General features: G+C 56.1%; 1 protein-coding gene across 1 annotated transcript; it reads right to left on the minus strand.

Annotated features, from left to right (window-relative positions):
• Positions 1–12,198: 12,198 nt before the first annotated feature.
• On the minus strand, positions 12,199–15,027 carry LOC125339519 (defensin-5-like). The gene is made up of 3 exons (XM_048330709.1): positions 14,958–15,027; positions 13,502–13,686; positions 12,199–12,391 (listed from the first exon to the last, which is right to left on the minus strand). The coding sequence occupies exons 2-3, from the start codon at positions 13,671–13,673 to the stop codon at positions 12,282–12,284; spliced, it is 282 nt and encodes a 93-aa protein (XP_048186666.1). The 5' UTR covers positions 13,674–13,686; positions 14,958–15,027; the 3' UTR covers positions 12,199–12,281.
• Positions 15,028–15,461: the final 434 nt, after the last annotated feature.

Here is a 15,461-nt window from a genome sequence, read left to right on the forward strand (position 1 = left end):
AACGCAGAACAATTCAGGGGACCCCGATAAACACTTGGACAGAGGGACCACGGAGGAGCACCAGGCTTTCATGTCCCCTGTGAGGTGACCGTGGTTCCTTGTAGGTAGAGAGGAAGTCCTTGTGGGGAAGTCAAATACACTCAGCAGTGCGGGGCGGGTGGAAATGTTAGATCAACACAACATCAAAGGTTGCAGGGGAATAAGGGCTAGCGGCATGTTTACTTTCTTCTCCCCAGGCCCTTCCTCCTGTCTCTCTCTCTTATACACAAACACATTCAACAGGCAAGCTCATACCATGATCTGGGTTAATCCTTCACAGCGAGCCAGAAGATCCTGCTTGGGAATTCCCAGCCAGCATGGCCCCCAGCCCAGGAGGTGTCAGGACCCTGGAGATCAAGTTAGGACGTTTTCTCCTGTCCACTTTGTCTGCCTCCCTCCCCTGCATTGCCCAGCAGAGCCCTGGGACGTAGCCTGCGGAGCTTGGCTGTGTGTCTGCTATCAGCTCCGTGTCTTTCCTGAGTCCTCTGGGCTGAGAGCTGACCTTCCACCCCCTCCTGTCCCCAGCAGGTGGGATCAGCCCTGAGGAGCACCAGGCAGCTGGCATGGAGGTGGCAAGTGATGGCCAGTGGTTGGCAGTGTGACCCTTGAGAATCCCGTTTTCCTCCCCAGAGAGTCTGAAGGGGGATGGGCCCTGCCCAGGAGGCTGTGCACAGTTGGTAGCCAGGCTTCCCATCAGAAACAGTACGCTCAGCCCTTGTGATCATGGGCGAATCTGGCTGCTTGGGAGAGCCTTTTCCTTTTGAATAAAGTGAAGGTGTTAAAACAATTAGTGAGAGAGAAAGGAAACAAACGGGCCTCTCACGTGTGCGGCTTGAAGCCTCAGCATGTATGGTAGCCTCTCTGGATGACAGATAATCTGTCAAGCAGACCATCTGTAACAGCCACCTTTGTGTCCACCTTTGGGATGAGATTCCCACAGGACAGACAGGTCCTGCTCCCTGAACGGAAGCCCTGCACCGGAAGAGGGCAGGCTGTCCCGTGGGTGGAGGAGGGGCAGGGCCGAGGCTCAGGGTTGGGGCTCTGGGAGGGTCTCAGCCTCCACACCCCTCTGGGCTGGGGGGCTGGGTCTGCGCCCTGTACGGTAGGGCGTGGCCATCTGGGCTTAGGCCCTTGCGGTGGGCGTGGCCATCGGGGCCTAATTCCTATGCGGGTGGACGGGGCCATCTGGGTCTGGGCCCTGTGTGGGTGGGCGTGGCCATCTGGTTCTGGGCCTGGGCGCTGTGCGGGTGGGCGTGGCCATCTGGGTCTGGGCCCTTTTGGGGGTGTGGCCATTTGAGCTGAAGCAGGGATGGACCATTAGACCCTCATCCTTCTCCATATCCTGCTGTTCCTTTTCTTTTTTTTCTTTTCTTTTTGCCAGTCCTGGGCCTTGGACTCAGGGCCTGAGCACTGTCCCTGGCCTCTTCCCGCTCAAGGCTAGCACTCTGCCACCTGAGCCACAGCGCCGCTTCTGGCCGTTTCCCATATATGTGGTGCTGGGGAATCAAACCGAGAGCTTCATGTGTAAGAGGCAAGCACTCTTGCCACTAGGCCATATTCCCAGCCCCCTGCTGTTCCTTCTCATGTAAAGGAATGTCAGTCACATTTCCCACATCTGGAGAACAGCAGCAAATAAAATTAAGCAGAACACAGCACGTGAGTGAGACACTCACACAGATGTCCAGCTGCAAACCACGAGTTCATCTGCAGGGCCATGGTATCTACTTGAACACCGGAGTGTGGCCCTGGCACTCATATGAGGATTGGGTTGTTTATTTTTTCTAAAAAGTTACACTGGGTGCATCGTGGAAACCCCTGAGAAAGTTTTGGGGGGCACTGGGCCACACTCCTGTGTTCAAGACGATACCATGGCCGCCCAGAGGAAGGGCAATTCCTTCCAGCCACCTGCGAGCCCTGGCTTTCTCAGCCTGACAGCAGAGCAGCAGGTGCAAAGGCCCTGTGACCAACCCTGCCCTGTGTGGCCACTGAGCACCTGGGAGCAGAGACGTGGAGCGGAGGGGGCTCCCCTCAAAGGGTGACACAGCACCATCCAGCGGAGAGGGCTTTCTCATTCACGATCTGAAAACATCGCTGTGTGTCGATCTGGAAGATGTGAAGAGCCTCATTCCCACAAAAGACACCTTAATATAAACTGTTTAGATCATTTTACTTTTTAAATGTACACATAATGCAAAACTGATATAGTGGTAATAAATTAAGTTAAGTACTTGTTACAGATTAGGGACGTTATTAGGATTAGGTAGTATTATGTATACAGTATGTGGTACTATGTACATAACACATACTATGCTCAGATAGTCAGATAGAAATTGTTACATTTCATACATAATAATCTCTTACATTATGTATGGATATCTTTCCAGAATCCTTTGTGTGTGGCTATATGCTCACGTTATACTGTGTAAGTGCATCAACATGCATCAAGTATTTACTAAGATGTAGCAGGTGGAACCTCACCCTGCAGATGAACTCGTGGTTTGCAGCTGGACATCTGTGTGCATGCCTCACTCGCGTGCTGTGTTCTGCTTAACTTTATTTGCTGCTGTTCTCCAGATGTGGGAAATGTGACTGACATTCCTTTACATGAGAAGGGACAGCAGGATATGGAGAAGGATGAGGGCCTCACGGGCCACTGGGCTCCTGCTCAAATGGCCACGCCCACCCGCACAGGGCCACGCCCACCGCACAGGGCCAAGACCCAGAGGGCCACGCCCAGCCTCACAGGCCCAGAAGCAGCACCCAAGCCCAGAGGGGTGTGGAGGCTGAGACCCTCCCAGAGCCCCAGCCCTGAGCCTAGGCCCTGCCCCTCCTCCACCCACGGGACAGCCTGTCCTGCTCAGGCCTGCCCTCTTCCGGTGCAGGGCTTCCGTTCAGGGAGCAGGACCTGTCTGTCCTGTGGGAATCTCATCCCAAAGGCGGACACAACCTAGCTGTTACAGATGGTCTGCTTGACAGATGATCTGTCGTCCAGAGAGGCTACCACACATGCTGAGGCTTCAAACCGCACAGGTGAGCGGCCCGTTTGTTTCCTTTCTCTCACTAATTGTTTTAACACCTTCACTTTATTCAAAAGGAAAAGGCTCTCCCAAGCAGCCAGATTCGCCCATGATCACAAGGGCTGAGCGTACTGTTTCTGATGGGAAGCCTGGCGAGCTTTCCGTTGGCCTCCGTGAGCTGGTGAGCACCTGCCCCTTTCATGGAGTCTCCTGTCCTCCCTGAGCACCTGCTGGAGTTCAGAACACCGCAACTGTGCACAGCCTCCTGGGCAGGGCCCGTCCCCCTTCAGACTCTCTGGGGAGGAAAATGGGATTCTCGAGGGTCACACTGCCAACCACTGGCCATCACTTGCCACCTCCATGCCAGCTGCCTGGTGCTCCTCAGGGCTGATCCCACCTGCTGGGGACAGGAGGGGGTGGAAGGTCAGCTCTCAGCCCAGAGGACTCGGGAAAGACACGGAGCTGAGGGCAGACACACAGCCAAGCTCCGCAGGCTACGTCCCAGGGCTCTGCTGGGCAATGCAGGGGAGGGAGGCAGACAAAGTGGACAGGAGAAAACGTCCTAACTTGATCTCCAGGGTCCTGACACCTCCTGGGCTGGGGCCATGCTGGCTGGGAATTCCCAAGCAGGATCTTCTGGCTAGCTGTGAAGGATTAACCCAGATCATGGTATGAGCTTGCCTGTTGAATGTGTTTGTGTATAAGAGAGAGAGACAGGAGGAAGGGCCTGGGGAGAAGAAAGTAAACATGCCGCTAGCCCTTATTCCCCTGCAACCTTTGATGTTGTGTTGATCTAACATTTCCACCGCCCCGCACTGCTGAGTGTATTTGACTTCCCCACGAGGACTTCCTCTCTACCTACAAGGAACCACGGTCACCTCACAGGGGACATGAAAGCCTGGTGCTCCTCCGCGGTCCCTCTGTCCAAGTGTTTATCGGGGTCCCCTGAATTGTTCTGCGTTAGGGTCCATGGCTCTTAGATAGACGAAGGCTGTTCTTAGTTTAGATAGACCATCACATTCCAGAAGTGTCCTTTAGTCCAACACTAGCCCATCCGTGAAGAACATGGCCTTAGATGACATGGTCACTGGGCAAAAGCCAGGGCAGTGTGTCCAAGTGGAAGGGAATTGTTTTCCATAGAATTGTTAACAACCTGGTTTCCCATGAGCAAGCAGCCAATCCGCATGGACTGCTATAATATGAAAACCAGGACTAGACATTGAGGTGGGAAGAGATAATTGAACTGAAATCCTAGACTTGAGATGGAAAAGCAGTATTCCCAATCGCCACAGGAGAGAATCAGTTCAGGAGCTCATCCTCCCATGAGTGGACTTTGAGAAATGAGACATATATATGATGGAGTAGTATTCAGCCAGAACGAAGAATGAAATGCTAACATTTGCAGTAAATTGGAGGGAGCTAGAGACACCGGTCTGAGGGAAATAGGCCACACCAATCAAGACAAAAGTTGACTATTGGCTCTTGTAGTATGGGGACTGTCTGAGATTAAAACCAGCTGGAGGAGGGAGGAAAGGAGGAAGAGCTGAAAGGCTGTGGGTTCAGTCCACGAACCCCAATGCTTGTGTCCAATGAAGCTCAGGTCACGAGAAGTAGGACCCAAAGCGAAGACTCCACAGAGCTCCATCCCCAAGCTGGTGATGGCGCTGAACCCTGAGTGTCAGTGACTGGGCCACTGCAGGCCCAGAAACCCACTGGGCAGCAGGCTCCATGATGAGCAAGACACAGGCCAGTGCATCCTGAGCTTAGTGAACAAGGCCATGGTCCTTCTCCATCTTGATAAACAACAAGCAAATAATGGCCGATGGGAAGTGGGAAAAGACCCATATTCCTTTATCCTCCCCACTATGAGCTTGAACAAGTGACCGCCACTGGACAAACACTGGACGGTCCTCGGTAGCAGCCATGCAAGCAAAGCCAAGTCAAGAGGACTTTGAGGGCGGCGCCATCCCTGCCCATCAAACGCAGCCCCGGCCCCGGGCTGAGCTATAAATGCAGCCGCCGCCTCTCGCTCGCACTCAGCTCCGGCTCTGCCCGCCCGGGGACCGCCAGCCATGAGGCCCCCCGCCCTGCTCGCCGCCCTCCTCCTGCTGGACCTGCAGGCCGGGGCCGGGGCGCTCCCGGAGGAAGTGGAGGAAGATCCCCCCCAGGAGCAGCTCAGGGACTCCATGGCCGTGTCCTTTGCTGGAACCGAGAACCTTGGCCCAGCGAGGCAGGGGGGAGGGGGGCGGGGTCTGGGGTCTGGGGTGGAGAGGAAGGTCTGGGCTCGGGCTCTGCGGCCTGGTCCACAGCCACCAGGCTCCCCCAGGTGCCTGCCCCATCCTCCTGGCCTTGGGTTCTCATGTGTGGAGGGGCAGCGAGGCCCCTCGTTGAGCCTCTTTCTTCATCCATCTGGATCCCCAAATCTAGCTGTGGGATTCATCGAAGGGAGAGAACTGAGGAGCTCTGTACAGAGCACCGTGGGCTGCCATTCCCCCAGGGAGGACGTTCTGCCCTGCCTGACGCTATGGCTGTCGGGTGGTGGGTGCGGGGGAGGGGGCTCGGAGTGTGAAGGGCAGGTGCGTGGAGGGGGGAGAGCGAGCCTCCCGTGTCTCTGCGTCCGCAGGCTTGAGGGCCGTGCGCTCGTGCCGCTGCGATCCAAGCTGCTGCAAGCGTGGAGAACAGGTGTCCAGGTCTGCACCCAGGGCGGCCGCACCTACGTGTTCTGCTGCCACTGAGCACCCAGAGCACCCAGAGACCCAGCACCCGGCGCTTCCCCGGGGCCCCGGTGGGCGCGGCCCCCACCCGCCCTTCCCCTCCACCCTCCTGCTCTGTGGCAAATAAATCCCCCGAAGCAGCGCGTCTGTGTTTGGGGTTCTTTGAGCTCCGCTGCCTCTCCATGAAGCCTTTCGCGCATTCAAGGAGCTCGTTCTCTAGCAGAGCCTTGAAGAGGAAGCTCTGGCTCCAGTGCTGGGGCGTTCAAGCTCACGGAGGTCAGGTGCTCAGTGTGAAGGAGGATGGCACCAGGAGGTCCCCGTGGGCCTTTCTCCTCTCTTCACAGAACCATCATGGTCACTGGACTCACACTCAAAGGCTTTGCCCATGGAAAGTGAACTCAGTCCTGACTGCATCCCGTTTAAACAACCTCCTCACCCTGCATCTCAGGGAAGCCGCCATCTCCCCCCACGGGTGCCTGAGCAGGCCCCGACTTCAGCTGCACCTCTTGTGCCCTGGGGTGATCCCGGTGCAGGGAGACTGTGGTCAGGAGCCACAGCCAAGGTGGTTCCCACAGGAGGAATGGCTGCCAGGGTCGCGGGAGGCCACATCCACCTGCGGTCACCTGTGCTGTCTCGTCTGCACAGGACGCGCTCTCCTCCCCAGATAGGGAAGCGTCCCTCGCACGTGAAGCGCGCGTTTCACTCATTGCACTGAGTGTCTACACCGCGGTGGCGGCTGTGCGGCACAGGTTCACTCTAGGTCGGAGGACATCTGAGGTCGTGAAGCAGTGCCAGCTCTGCCCACAGCCCGCAGTCTGCAGCGGGGGTGCCGGGGACCGGGGCTCCAGCTCACAGCAGCACAGGCTGAGGGAGGGGCTGAGCAGAGGGGCGGAGGCCTCTCAGGTCCCCAGAATGGTCTGGGGTGGGACCCACATTCCCCTGTGCTACCGACTCCTGCCTCACCTGACACTTGCACCCGCCTGCAGCCCACCCCTCCCCTGGAAAGCGTCCCTGGCACATGATTCTGTGAGATTTCGCCTTCCCCTCTCGGGGGCCTTGCAGCTCGCATTCCCTCCTCAGAGCCCAACACTCCTTGGGTGAGCCTCTGCCCTGCTCTCCAAAGCGATTACAGCCTGTGCTCTGTACAGTATAAGCCAGATCACAGGAAGTGCCCTGCCCAGTATGAGCCAGATCACAGGAAGTGCCCTGCCCAGTATGAGCCAGATCACAGCCAGTGCCCTGTCCAGTATGAGCCAGATCACAGCCAGTGCCCTGTCCAGTATGAGCCAGATCACAGGAAGTGCCCTGTCCAGTATGAGCCAGATCACAGGAAGTGCCCTATCCAGTATGAGCCAGATCACAGGAAGTACCCTGTCCAGTATGAGCAGATCACAGGAAGTGACCTGTCCAGTAGCTGCCCAATCACAGGAATTACAGTGTCCAGTAGCTCCCAATCACAGGAAGTATAATGTCCAGTATGACCCTGGTCACAGGAAGTGCCCTGTACAGTATGACCTCATCACAGGAAGTGCCCTGTCCAGTAGCTGCCCAATCACAGGAAGTGCCCTGTCCAGTAGCTGCCTTATCACAGGAAGTACACTGTCCAGTAGCTCCCAATCACAGGAAATACACTGTCCAGTATGACCCTGGTCACAGGAAGTACCCTGTACAGTATGACCTGATCACAGGAAGTACCCTGTCCAGTAGCTCTCAATCACAGGAAGTACACTGTACAGTATGACCTGATGACAGGAAGTGCCCTGTCCAGCAGCCGCCCAATCACAGGAAGTGCTCCATCCAGGTAGCAGCTGGATCACAGCGAGTGCCCTGTGCAGTAGCAGCCCTGAGCACTCCTGTTTACTGTGGGACAGCACTCTCCCCGTGTGATTGCACAACACACAGGAAATGGAAATGCCAGGCCACTCTGGCTGCTTTTCCCCTGTCTGGTCAATGGTAGAATGTGCCCCAAATCACAGAGTAACGAGGAAGCTATGGTGAGCAGAGAAGCAGAGAGTGTGCCCAGCGGGATTCTTTGCCATCGTGACTAAGCTGGTGTAATGGATGTGTGTGAACACAGCCTGACAGCTATTTCCCTCGCCATGCCAAGAGCTCCGTAGAGTTCCTCTTTCTTCTTTCTGCAGATCTGGTCTATTTGGACGCAGAGGCAGATCTAGGCTGCAGAATAAACTTCCTCAGAAAGCCAGGCCCGACTCACAGAAGGACACAGTCCGGGGGAGGGGCGGGCTGCAGGCGGGTGCAAGTGTCAGGTGACGCAGGAGACAGTAGCACAGGGGAATGTGGGTCCCGCCCCAGACCATTCTGGGGACCTGAGAGGCCTCCGCCCCTCTGCTCAGCCCCTCCCTCAGCCTGTGCTGCTGTGAGCTGGAGCCCCGGTCCCCGGCACCCCCGCTGCAGACTGCGGGCTGTGGGCAGAGCTGGCACTGCTTCACGACCTCAGATGTCCTCCGACCTAGAGTGAACCTGTGCCGCACAGCCGCCACCGCGGTGTAGACACTCAGTGCAGTGAGTGAAACGCGCCCTTCACGTGCGAGGGACGCTTTCCTATCTGGGGAGGAGAGCGCGTCCTGTGCAGACGAGACAGCACAGGTGACCGCAGGTGGATGTGGCCTCCCGCGACCCCGGCAGCCATTCCTCCTGTGGGAACCACCTTGGCTGTGGCTCCTGGCCACAGTCTCCCTGCACCGGGATCACCCCAGGACACAAGAGGTGCAGCTGAAGTCGGGGCCTGCTCAGGCACCCGTGGGGGGAGATGGCGGCTTCCCTGAGATGCAGGGTGAGGAGGTTGTTTAAACGGGATGCAGTCAGGACTGAGTTCACTTTCCATGGGCAAAGCCTTTGAGTGTGAGTCCAGTGTCCATGATGGTTCTGTGAAGAGAGGAGAAAGGCCCACGGGGACCTCCTGGTGCCATCCTCCTTCACACTGAGCACCTGACCTCCGTGAGCTTGAACGCCCCAGCACTGGAGCGAGAGCTTCCTCTTCAAGGCTCTGCTAGAGAACGAGCTCCTTGAATGCGCGAAAGGCTTCATGGAGAGGCAGCGGAGCTCAAAGAACCCTAAACACGGGCTGGGGATATAGCCTAGTGGCAAGAGTGCCTGCCTCGGATACACGAGGCCCTAGGTTCGATTCCCCAGCACCACATATGCAGAAAACGGCCAGAAGCGGCGCTGTGGCTCAAGTGGCAGAGTGCTAGCCTTGAGCGGGAAGACGCCAGGGACAGTGCTCAGGCCCTGAGTCCAAGGCCCAGACTGGCCACACACACAAAAAAAAAGAAACCCAAACACAGACGCATTGCTTCAGGGGATTTATTTGCCACAGAGCAGGAGGTGGAGGGGAAGGGCGGGTGGGGGCCGCGCCCACCGGGGCTCCGGGGAATTGCAGGGGGCTCAGCGGCAGCAGAGCACGTAGGTCCTGCCGCTCTGGGTGCAGTACCCGGCCACGTGCTCTCCACGCTTGCAGCAGCACGGGTCGCACCGGCACGTGCGCATGCTCTTCACGCCTGCGGACGCAGAGACACCGGAGGCTGGGGTGGGCAGCGAGGGGCAGCGGGGGGAGGCGGGGCACCACCCGGGGGGCTGTGGCCTGGGCCACCTCGCAGCCAGCAGCGGGAGCCACTCCAGCCAGCCACGCACACGCCAGGGCCGGGGAGCCCCCTCTCCCCTTCCTCCCCCTCCATGCAATCACCCGACAGCCTTTGCGTCAGGCAGGGCAGAACGTCCTCCCTGGGGGAATGGCAGCCCACGGTGCTCTGTACAGAGCTCCTCAGTTCTCTCCCTTCGATGAATCCCACAGCTAGATTTGGGGATCCAGATGGATGAAGAAAGAGGCTCAACGAGGGGCCTCGCTGCCCCTCCACACATGAGAACGCAAGGCCAGGAGGACGGGGCAGACACCTGGGGGAGCCTGGTGGCTGTGGACCAGGCCGCAGAGCCCGGCCCCAGCCCTTCCTCTCAACCCTAGACCTCCCACCCCTAGATCCCCGCCCCCACTAGGCCCCGCCTGGCTGCCTGCCTGCTTTCACCTGTCCCTTGGAGAAGAAGGTTCTCAGTTCCAACAAAGGACACGGCCATGGCATCCCCTGGGCTGCTCCTGGGGGGGATCCTCCTCCACTTTCTCCGGGAGTGCCCCGGCCCCGGCCTGCAGGGCCAGCAGGAGGAGGGCGGCGAGCAGCGCGGGGGGCCTCATGGCTGGCGGTCCCCGGGCGGGCAGAGCCGGAGCTGAGTGCGAGCGAGAGGCGGCGGCTGCATTTATAGCTCAGCGCGGGGCCGGGGCTGCGTTTGATGGGCAGGGATGGCGCAACCCTCAAAGTCCTCTTGATTTGGCTTTGCTTGCATGGCTGCTACCGAGGACCGTCCAGTGTTTGTCCAGTGGCGGTCACTTGTTCAAGCTCATAGTGGGGAGGATAAAGTAATACCGGTCTTTCCCCACTTCTCATCAGCCATTATTTGCTTGTTGTTTATCAAGATGGAGAAGGACCATGGCCTTGTTCACTAAGCTCAGGACGCACCGGCCTGTGTCTTGCTCATCATGGAGCCTGCTGCCCAGTGGGTTTCTGGGCCTGCAGTGGCCCAGTCACTGACACTCAGGGTTCAGTGCCATCACCAGCTTGGGGATGGAGCTCTGTGGAGTCTTCGCTTTGGATCCTACTTCCCGTGACCTGAGCTTCGTTGGACACCAGCATTGGGGTTCGTGGACTGAACCCCACAGCCTTTCAACTCTTCCTCCTTTCCTCCCTCCTCCAGCTGGTTTCAATCTCAGACAGTCCCCATACTACAAGAGCCAATAGTCAACTTTTGTCTTGATTAGTGTGGCCTATTTCCCTCAGACCGGTGTCTCTAGCTCCCTCCATTTTACTGCAAATGTTAGCATTTCATTCTTCGTTCTGGCTGAATACTACTCCATCATATATATGTCTCATTTCTCAAAGTCCACTCATGGGAGGATGAGCTCCTGAACTGATTCTCTCCTGTGGCGATTGGGAATACTGCTTTTCCATCTCAAGTCTAGGATTTCAGTTCAATTATCTCTTCCCACCTCAATGTCTAGTCCTGGTTTTCATATTATAGCAGTCCATGTGGATTGGCTGCTTGCTCATGGGAAACCAGGTTGTTAACAATTCTATGGAAAACAATTCCCTTCCACTTGGACAGACTGCCCTGGCTTTAACCCAGTGACCATGTCATCTAAGGCCATGTTCTTCACGGATGGGCTAGTGTTGGCCTAAAGGACACTTCTGGAATGTGATGGTCTATCTAAACTAAGAACAGCCTTCGTCTATCTAAGAGCCATGGACCCTAATGCAGAACAATTCAGGGGACCCCGATAAACACTTGGACAGAGGGACCGCAGAGGAGCACCAGGCTTTCATGTCCCCTGTGAGGTGACCGTGGTTCCTTGTAGGTAGAGAGGAAGTCCTCGTGGGGAAGTCAAATACACTCAGCAGTGCGGGGCGGGTGGAAATGTTAGATCAACACAACATCAAAGGTTGCAGGGGAATAAGGGCTAGCGGCATGTTTACTTTCTTCTCCCCAGGCCCTTCCTCCTGTCTCTCTCTCTTATACACAAACACATTCAACAGGCAAGCTCATACCATGATCTGGATTAATCCTTCACAGCTAGCCAGAAGATCCTGCTTGGGAATTCCCAGCCAGCATGGCCCCAGCCCAGGAGGTGTCAGGACCCTGGAGATCAAGTTAGGACGTTTTCTCCTGTCCACTTTGTCTGCCTCCCTCCCCTGCATTGCCCAGCAGAGCCCTGGGATGTAGCCTGCGGAGCTTGGCTGTGTGTCTGCCCTCAGCTCCGTGTCTTTCCCGAGTCCTCTGGGCTGAGAGCTGACCTTCCACCCTCTCCTGTCCCCAGCAGGTGGGATCAGCGTTGAGGAGCACCAGGCAGCTGGCATGGAGGTGGCAAGTGATGGCCAGTGGTTGGCAGTGTGACCCTCAAGAATCCCGTTTTCGTCCCCAGAGAGTCTGAAGGGGGACAGGCCCTGCCCAGGAGGCGGTGCACTGTTGCGGTGTTCTGAACTCCAGCAGGTGCTCAGGGAGGACAGGAGACTCCATGAAAGGGGCAGGCGCTCACGAGCTCACGGAGGCCAACGGAAAGCTCTCCTGGCTTCCCTTGGCATTGAAGTTGGCAGTGTTTTACACTGCCTTTGTACACGCGAAAGTGAGAGAGCACCCCTGTGAAGGAGGGCGGAGTGTGGAGGAGGGCGGGGGGAGGGGGTCACCTGTCTTTCTGCTTCCTCACCCCTGTGTGGCAAAGCCTGTGTTCTGCCTTGCAGATTTCAGCGTCTGAGTCTGAGTTTGTCTACAGGGTTTCACGGCGATTCTGGTGTTTAGCTCCAGAGCTCAGCGATCGATTGATAGAAATACCAGATAGGAAAGGTCGATCCGTGGGCCTTTCTGTCATGACTTTATTTAGGCTGGGGTACATGGTCTGGGAGACAGGAAATCTCAGAGAATATTGTCAACTGATTTCTGTAGATCGTGAAGCTCAGCAGCAGAATCTGTAGACGCGGTTGCGGTAATAGCAGACGCCCAAAGTACGTTCCACGCTCCGGCAGGCTCCTAATCGGCAGAAACAGGTTCGTCCAGCCCTGGCTCCTGGAGGTATAGAAAAGCGTTAGGAAGGTGGCACCCCGGGCTGGCAGCGATGGTGAAGTCTCGAGGAGCCATGCCAAGCAGAGTGGTCTCCTGTGTCCATTGTCACGGACAGCAGCATTCCTAACCGCATGTCATAGGCGTAAACACACGTGTGAGAGCGGCTGACACACAGCCCAAACTCTTCCTCATTTATTTTCACTTTCTTATTTCCCCTGTGTGTGGCTCGGGATTGAACTCAGGACCTCGTGTTCTTGCCTGGCTTTTTTCACTAAAACCTAGTGCTCTACTGTTTGAAGCACACCCGTACATTTATCTTAAGATAATTGGAGATAAGCGTCTGGTGGCCGTTTCTGCCCTCGCTGGCTTTACACCGTGCTCATCAGATCACTGAGAAGCTCGCATTACGGGTGTGAACACCCGTGTCCCCTAGCTACCTTTCACTTCCACGTGCCCGCTCTGCAGCCCACCAATAGCTAAACACACGCACCCATCTCCATTTTACCCACGCTCCTCCCACTGTCCCGTGGCCGGTGACCCCTGCCGGCCACCCCGGTGCCCAGGAGGGTGAGCCCAGAAGATTGCGGACTGAGGCCCAGCTGGGAAAAACAGCTAACAAGACACCTACCTCAGTGAGTAAGCTGTAAGGGATGGCTGCAACAAGACCTCAGGGACGCGGATCATGGTTCAAAGCTGGCCTCACACGAACATGAGACCACGTGAAGCATAACTCCAATCAAAAGCAACCGAGGACGCGGCCCGAGCGACAGAGCCCCCTGCCTTGCGAGTACCAAGCTTTGAACTCGCACTCTACCCCCCCTCGCCAAACGAAAGGTCCTCCCGCTGGAGGGGACGAGGCCGTGCGTCAAGAGGATTCGGCCGCCTGCAGGTGCAGCAGTGGTAGGGCTCTCCGTGTTGCGCGCGGTGGTCTTGAGGAACCCAGGCTGGAGGCGTGTCCTTGCGGAAGGGAATCTACGGCCTTACCTGCGCTTCGCTATTCAGCCAGAGGAGGGAAGGACAGTGAGGCGACCATGGCTCCTGAGGACTTGCGACAGGCTGCGAGTCTCCTGTCTCCCTTCTCAGCTGTCTCTCTGTCTTGTGGAGCTCACTCACCTGAATCCTGAAACGCGGAACTTTCGTCCCCAAACACAGAGATCTTCGGGACTTGGTCATCTTCCTCCAGGTCTTCCTGGGCCGTGGCTTCCTCAAAAGCGGTGGGGACAGGTTCACCCTGGGCCTGGACAGCCAGGACGCAAAGGACGACAAGGAGAGCCCAGGTCCTCATGGCCACGAGTCTCCTAGGGGTGGGAGAGCAAGACCTGAGTTCGAGGGGCACAGGGGTCCGCTGTACTGGAAGGTCTGTGGGGGAGAGAGGCAGACATCCTCCCAGAAGACATTCGATCGGCAGATCAAGGGCCCCATCATCCCTCGAGTCGTCTGAATGTTCCTCTGCCCTCCCAGATGTTAACATGGCTTCGCTCTTTGAGTTCAGGGACTGCTCCAGGAGAGCATTGAAATAAGCTAACTCATTGCCTTCCCTATTTCTTATTCACATTTTCCAACTACTACTCTATTGTTTACATTTCTAGTACCATACACAACAAAAGTAGCATTTTCCCTCGTGACACTCAGGGGAAATGGTGTGTAACCCCGCTACTGTGTGGAGGTGCAGTCTGGGGTAGGTCCTGTATCCCAATGAGCAGACAACAGCCTTGCAAGGGCATTGTCCACCTGAGCAAGGTCTGGAGTCCTCGCAGGCTCCTGGGGCAGGCTGTGCGGAGACCACAGACGTACAGCCCTCAGCTACAGGTGAATGAGCACCTGTGGATGTCAGGAACAAGGCTCAGGATGTTCAACCATTCATCTTTCACAGAGGAATCAGTGCCACTAACTCAATGAGAATATTTGATCAAATCTTACTATTGTCTCTTGATTTCAAATGAATTGAATTAAAGACTGAAACAAAAGACTTGAATTCATACAGCTGTTAGAAGAAAGCATGGAGGATAACTTCTTAACCTGAGATCTGGGAAGTGGTGTCTTGCTCCAAAAACCAAAGCATTGACCAGCACGTGAAAGTAAAACATGGGATTGTATAAGACTATAAAACTTCTGCGCAACCGAGGAAAAGAAGAACAAGAAGGCAGACTAGGAAAGGGAACACAATGTTTGTGAACCTTACCTGTGATGATGAATTATGACTCAAAATATATAAACGAGTAACATCATTCAACAACAACAGCAACAACAACAACAAAAACAGACAGATTTTTGACATGGTTGAGAAGTGTGAAAGGTTATTTCCCCAAAGAGGAGAGTGTTTGCGGAATCAATTCCTGTGTCAGCAGTACAGGACAATTAAGACCCATAGGTTTCAAGCAAAGCCTTTGAGCTTCTCTTTACCTGTAGTTATGCACCCGGCAGTTCCCAGAGACCCCCACAAGCTCCCAAGGGACTTCTGCGAGCCTGAGCTCCTTTAGGGTGGCCTGCCCTTTCGTGGACAGAGGCCGCGTGGCGTCAATGCCACCACCGCAGTGTGGAAGATCAAAAGGAGGTCCCCGAGACTTACAGATGCCGGCGCTGAGCAGAGTGAATGGAGACGGGCAGACAGAGCTCTGCGCCCTGGGCTCAGGGTGCCACTCCAGCTGCACGCTTCTTGGACCAGGACTTGCCGTATATATGGGATGTTGGTGGTGTCTTCATTTCTGGAGGCCGGCTGCTGTTGCATGCATCAAAGACCTGTGGGGCAAGAGCATTTGAGCAATTTACGGTGACTTGGGTCCACAGCACCCGCCCCCCCTCCCCCCCCCCCGGGACTTCTTTTCTCTCAGTGAGTCTTGGCCAGGTCTAGGTAGCCACCAGTGATCATTTCTCCATCACTCTTCACATCTCTTATGTCGAGAGTGACTTACCTGAACCAAGAAGAAAGGTAAGGACACCAGAAGTTCCTCGTCTACCCATCGCAGCCTCTGCCTTGTTAGGGTGACTGGGTTGTAGAGCCAGAGACAGACTCACTGCATGAGATGAGCACCAAGTGCTCTCACTATGGTGCGAAAGCCACTAATCCCAATCT

Source organism: Perognathus longimembris, chromosome 21 (assembly GCF_023159225.1).
Source record: "Perognathus longimembris pacificus isolate PPM17 chromosome 21, ASM2315922v1, whole genome shotgun sequence".
In the NCBI taxonomy this organism is placed as follows: Eukaryota; Metazoa; Chordata; class Mammalia; order Rodentia; family Heteromyidae; genus Perognathus; species Perognathus longimembris.

Excerpts from the sequence above, each read along its gene's own strand:
- LOC125339519 (XM_048330709.1), bottom strand. The coding sequence starts at position 13,673 with ATGAGGACCTGGGCTCTCCTTGTCGTCCTTTGCGTCCTGGCTGTCCAG. Across the intron at positions 12,392-13,501 it reads TTCCGCGTTTCAGGATTCAG|GAGCCAGGGCTGGACGAACC; the intron begins GTGAGTGAGCTC and ends CTATACCTCCAG.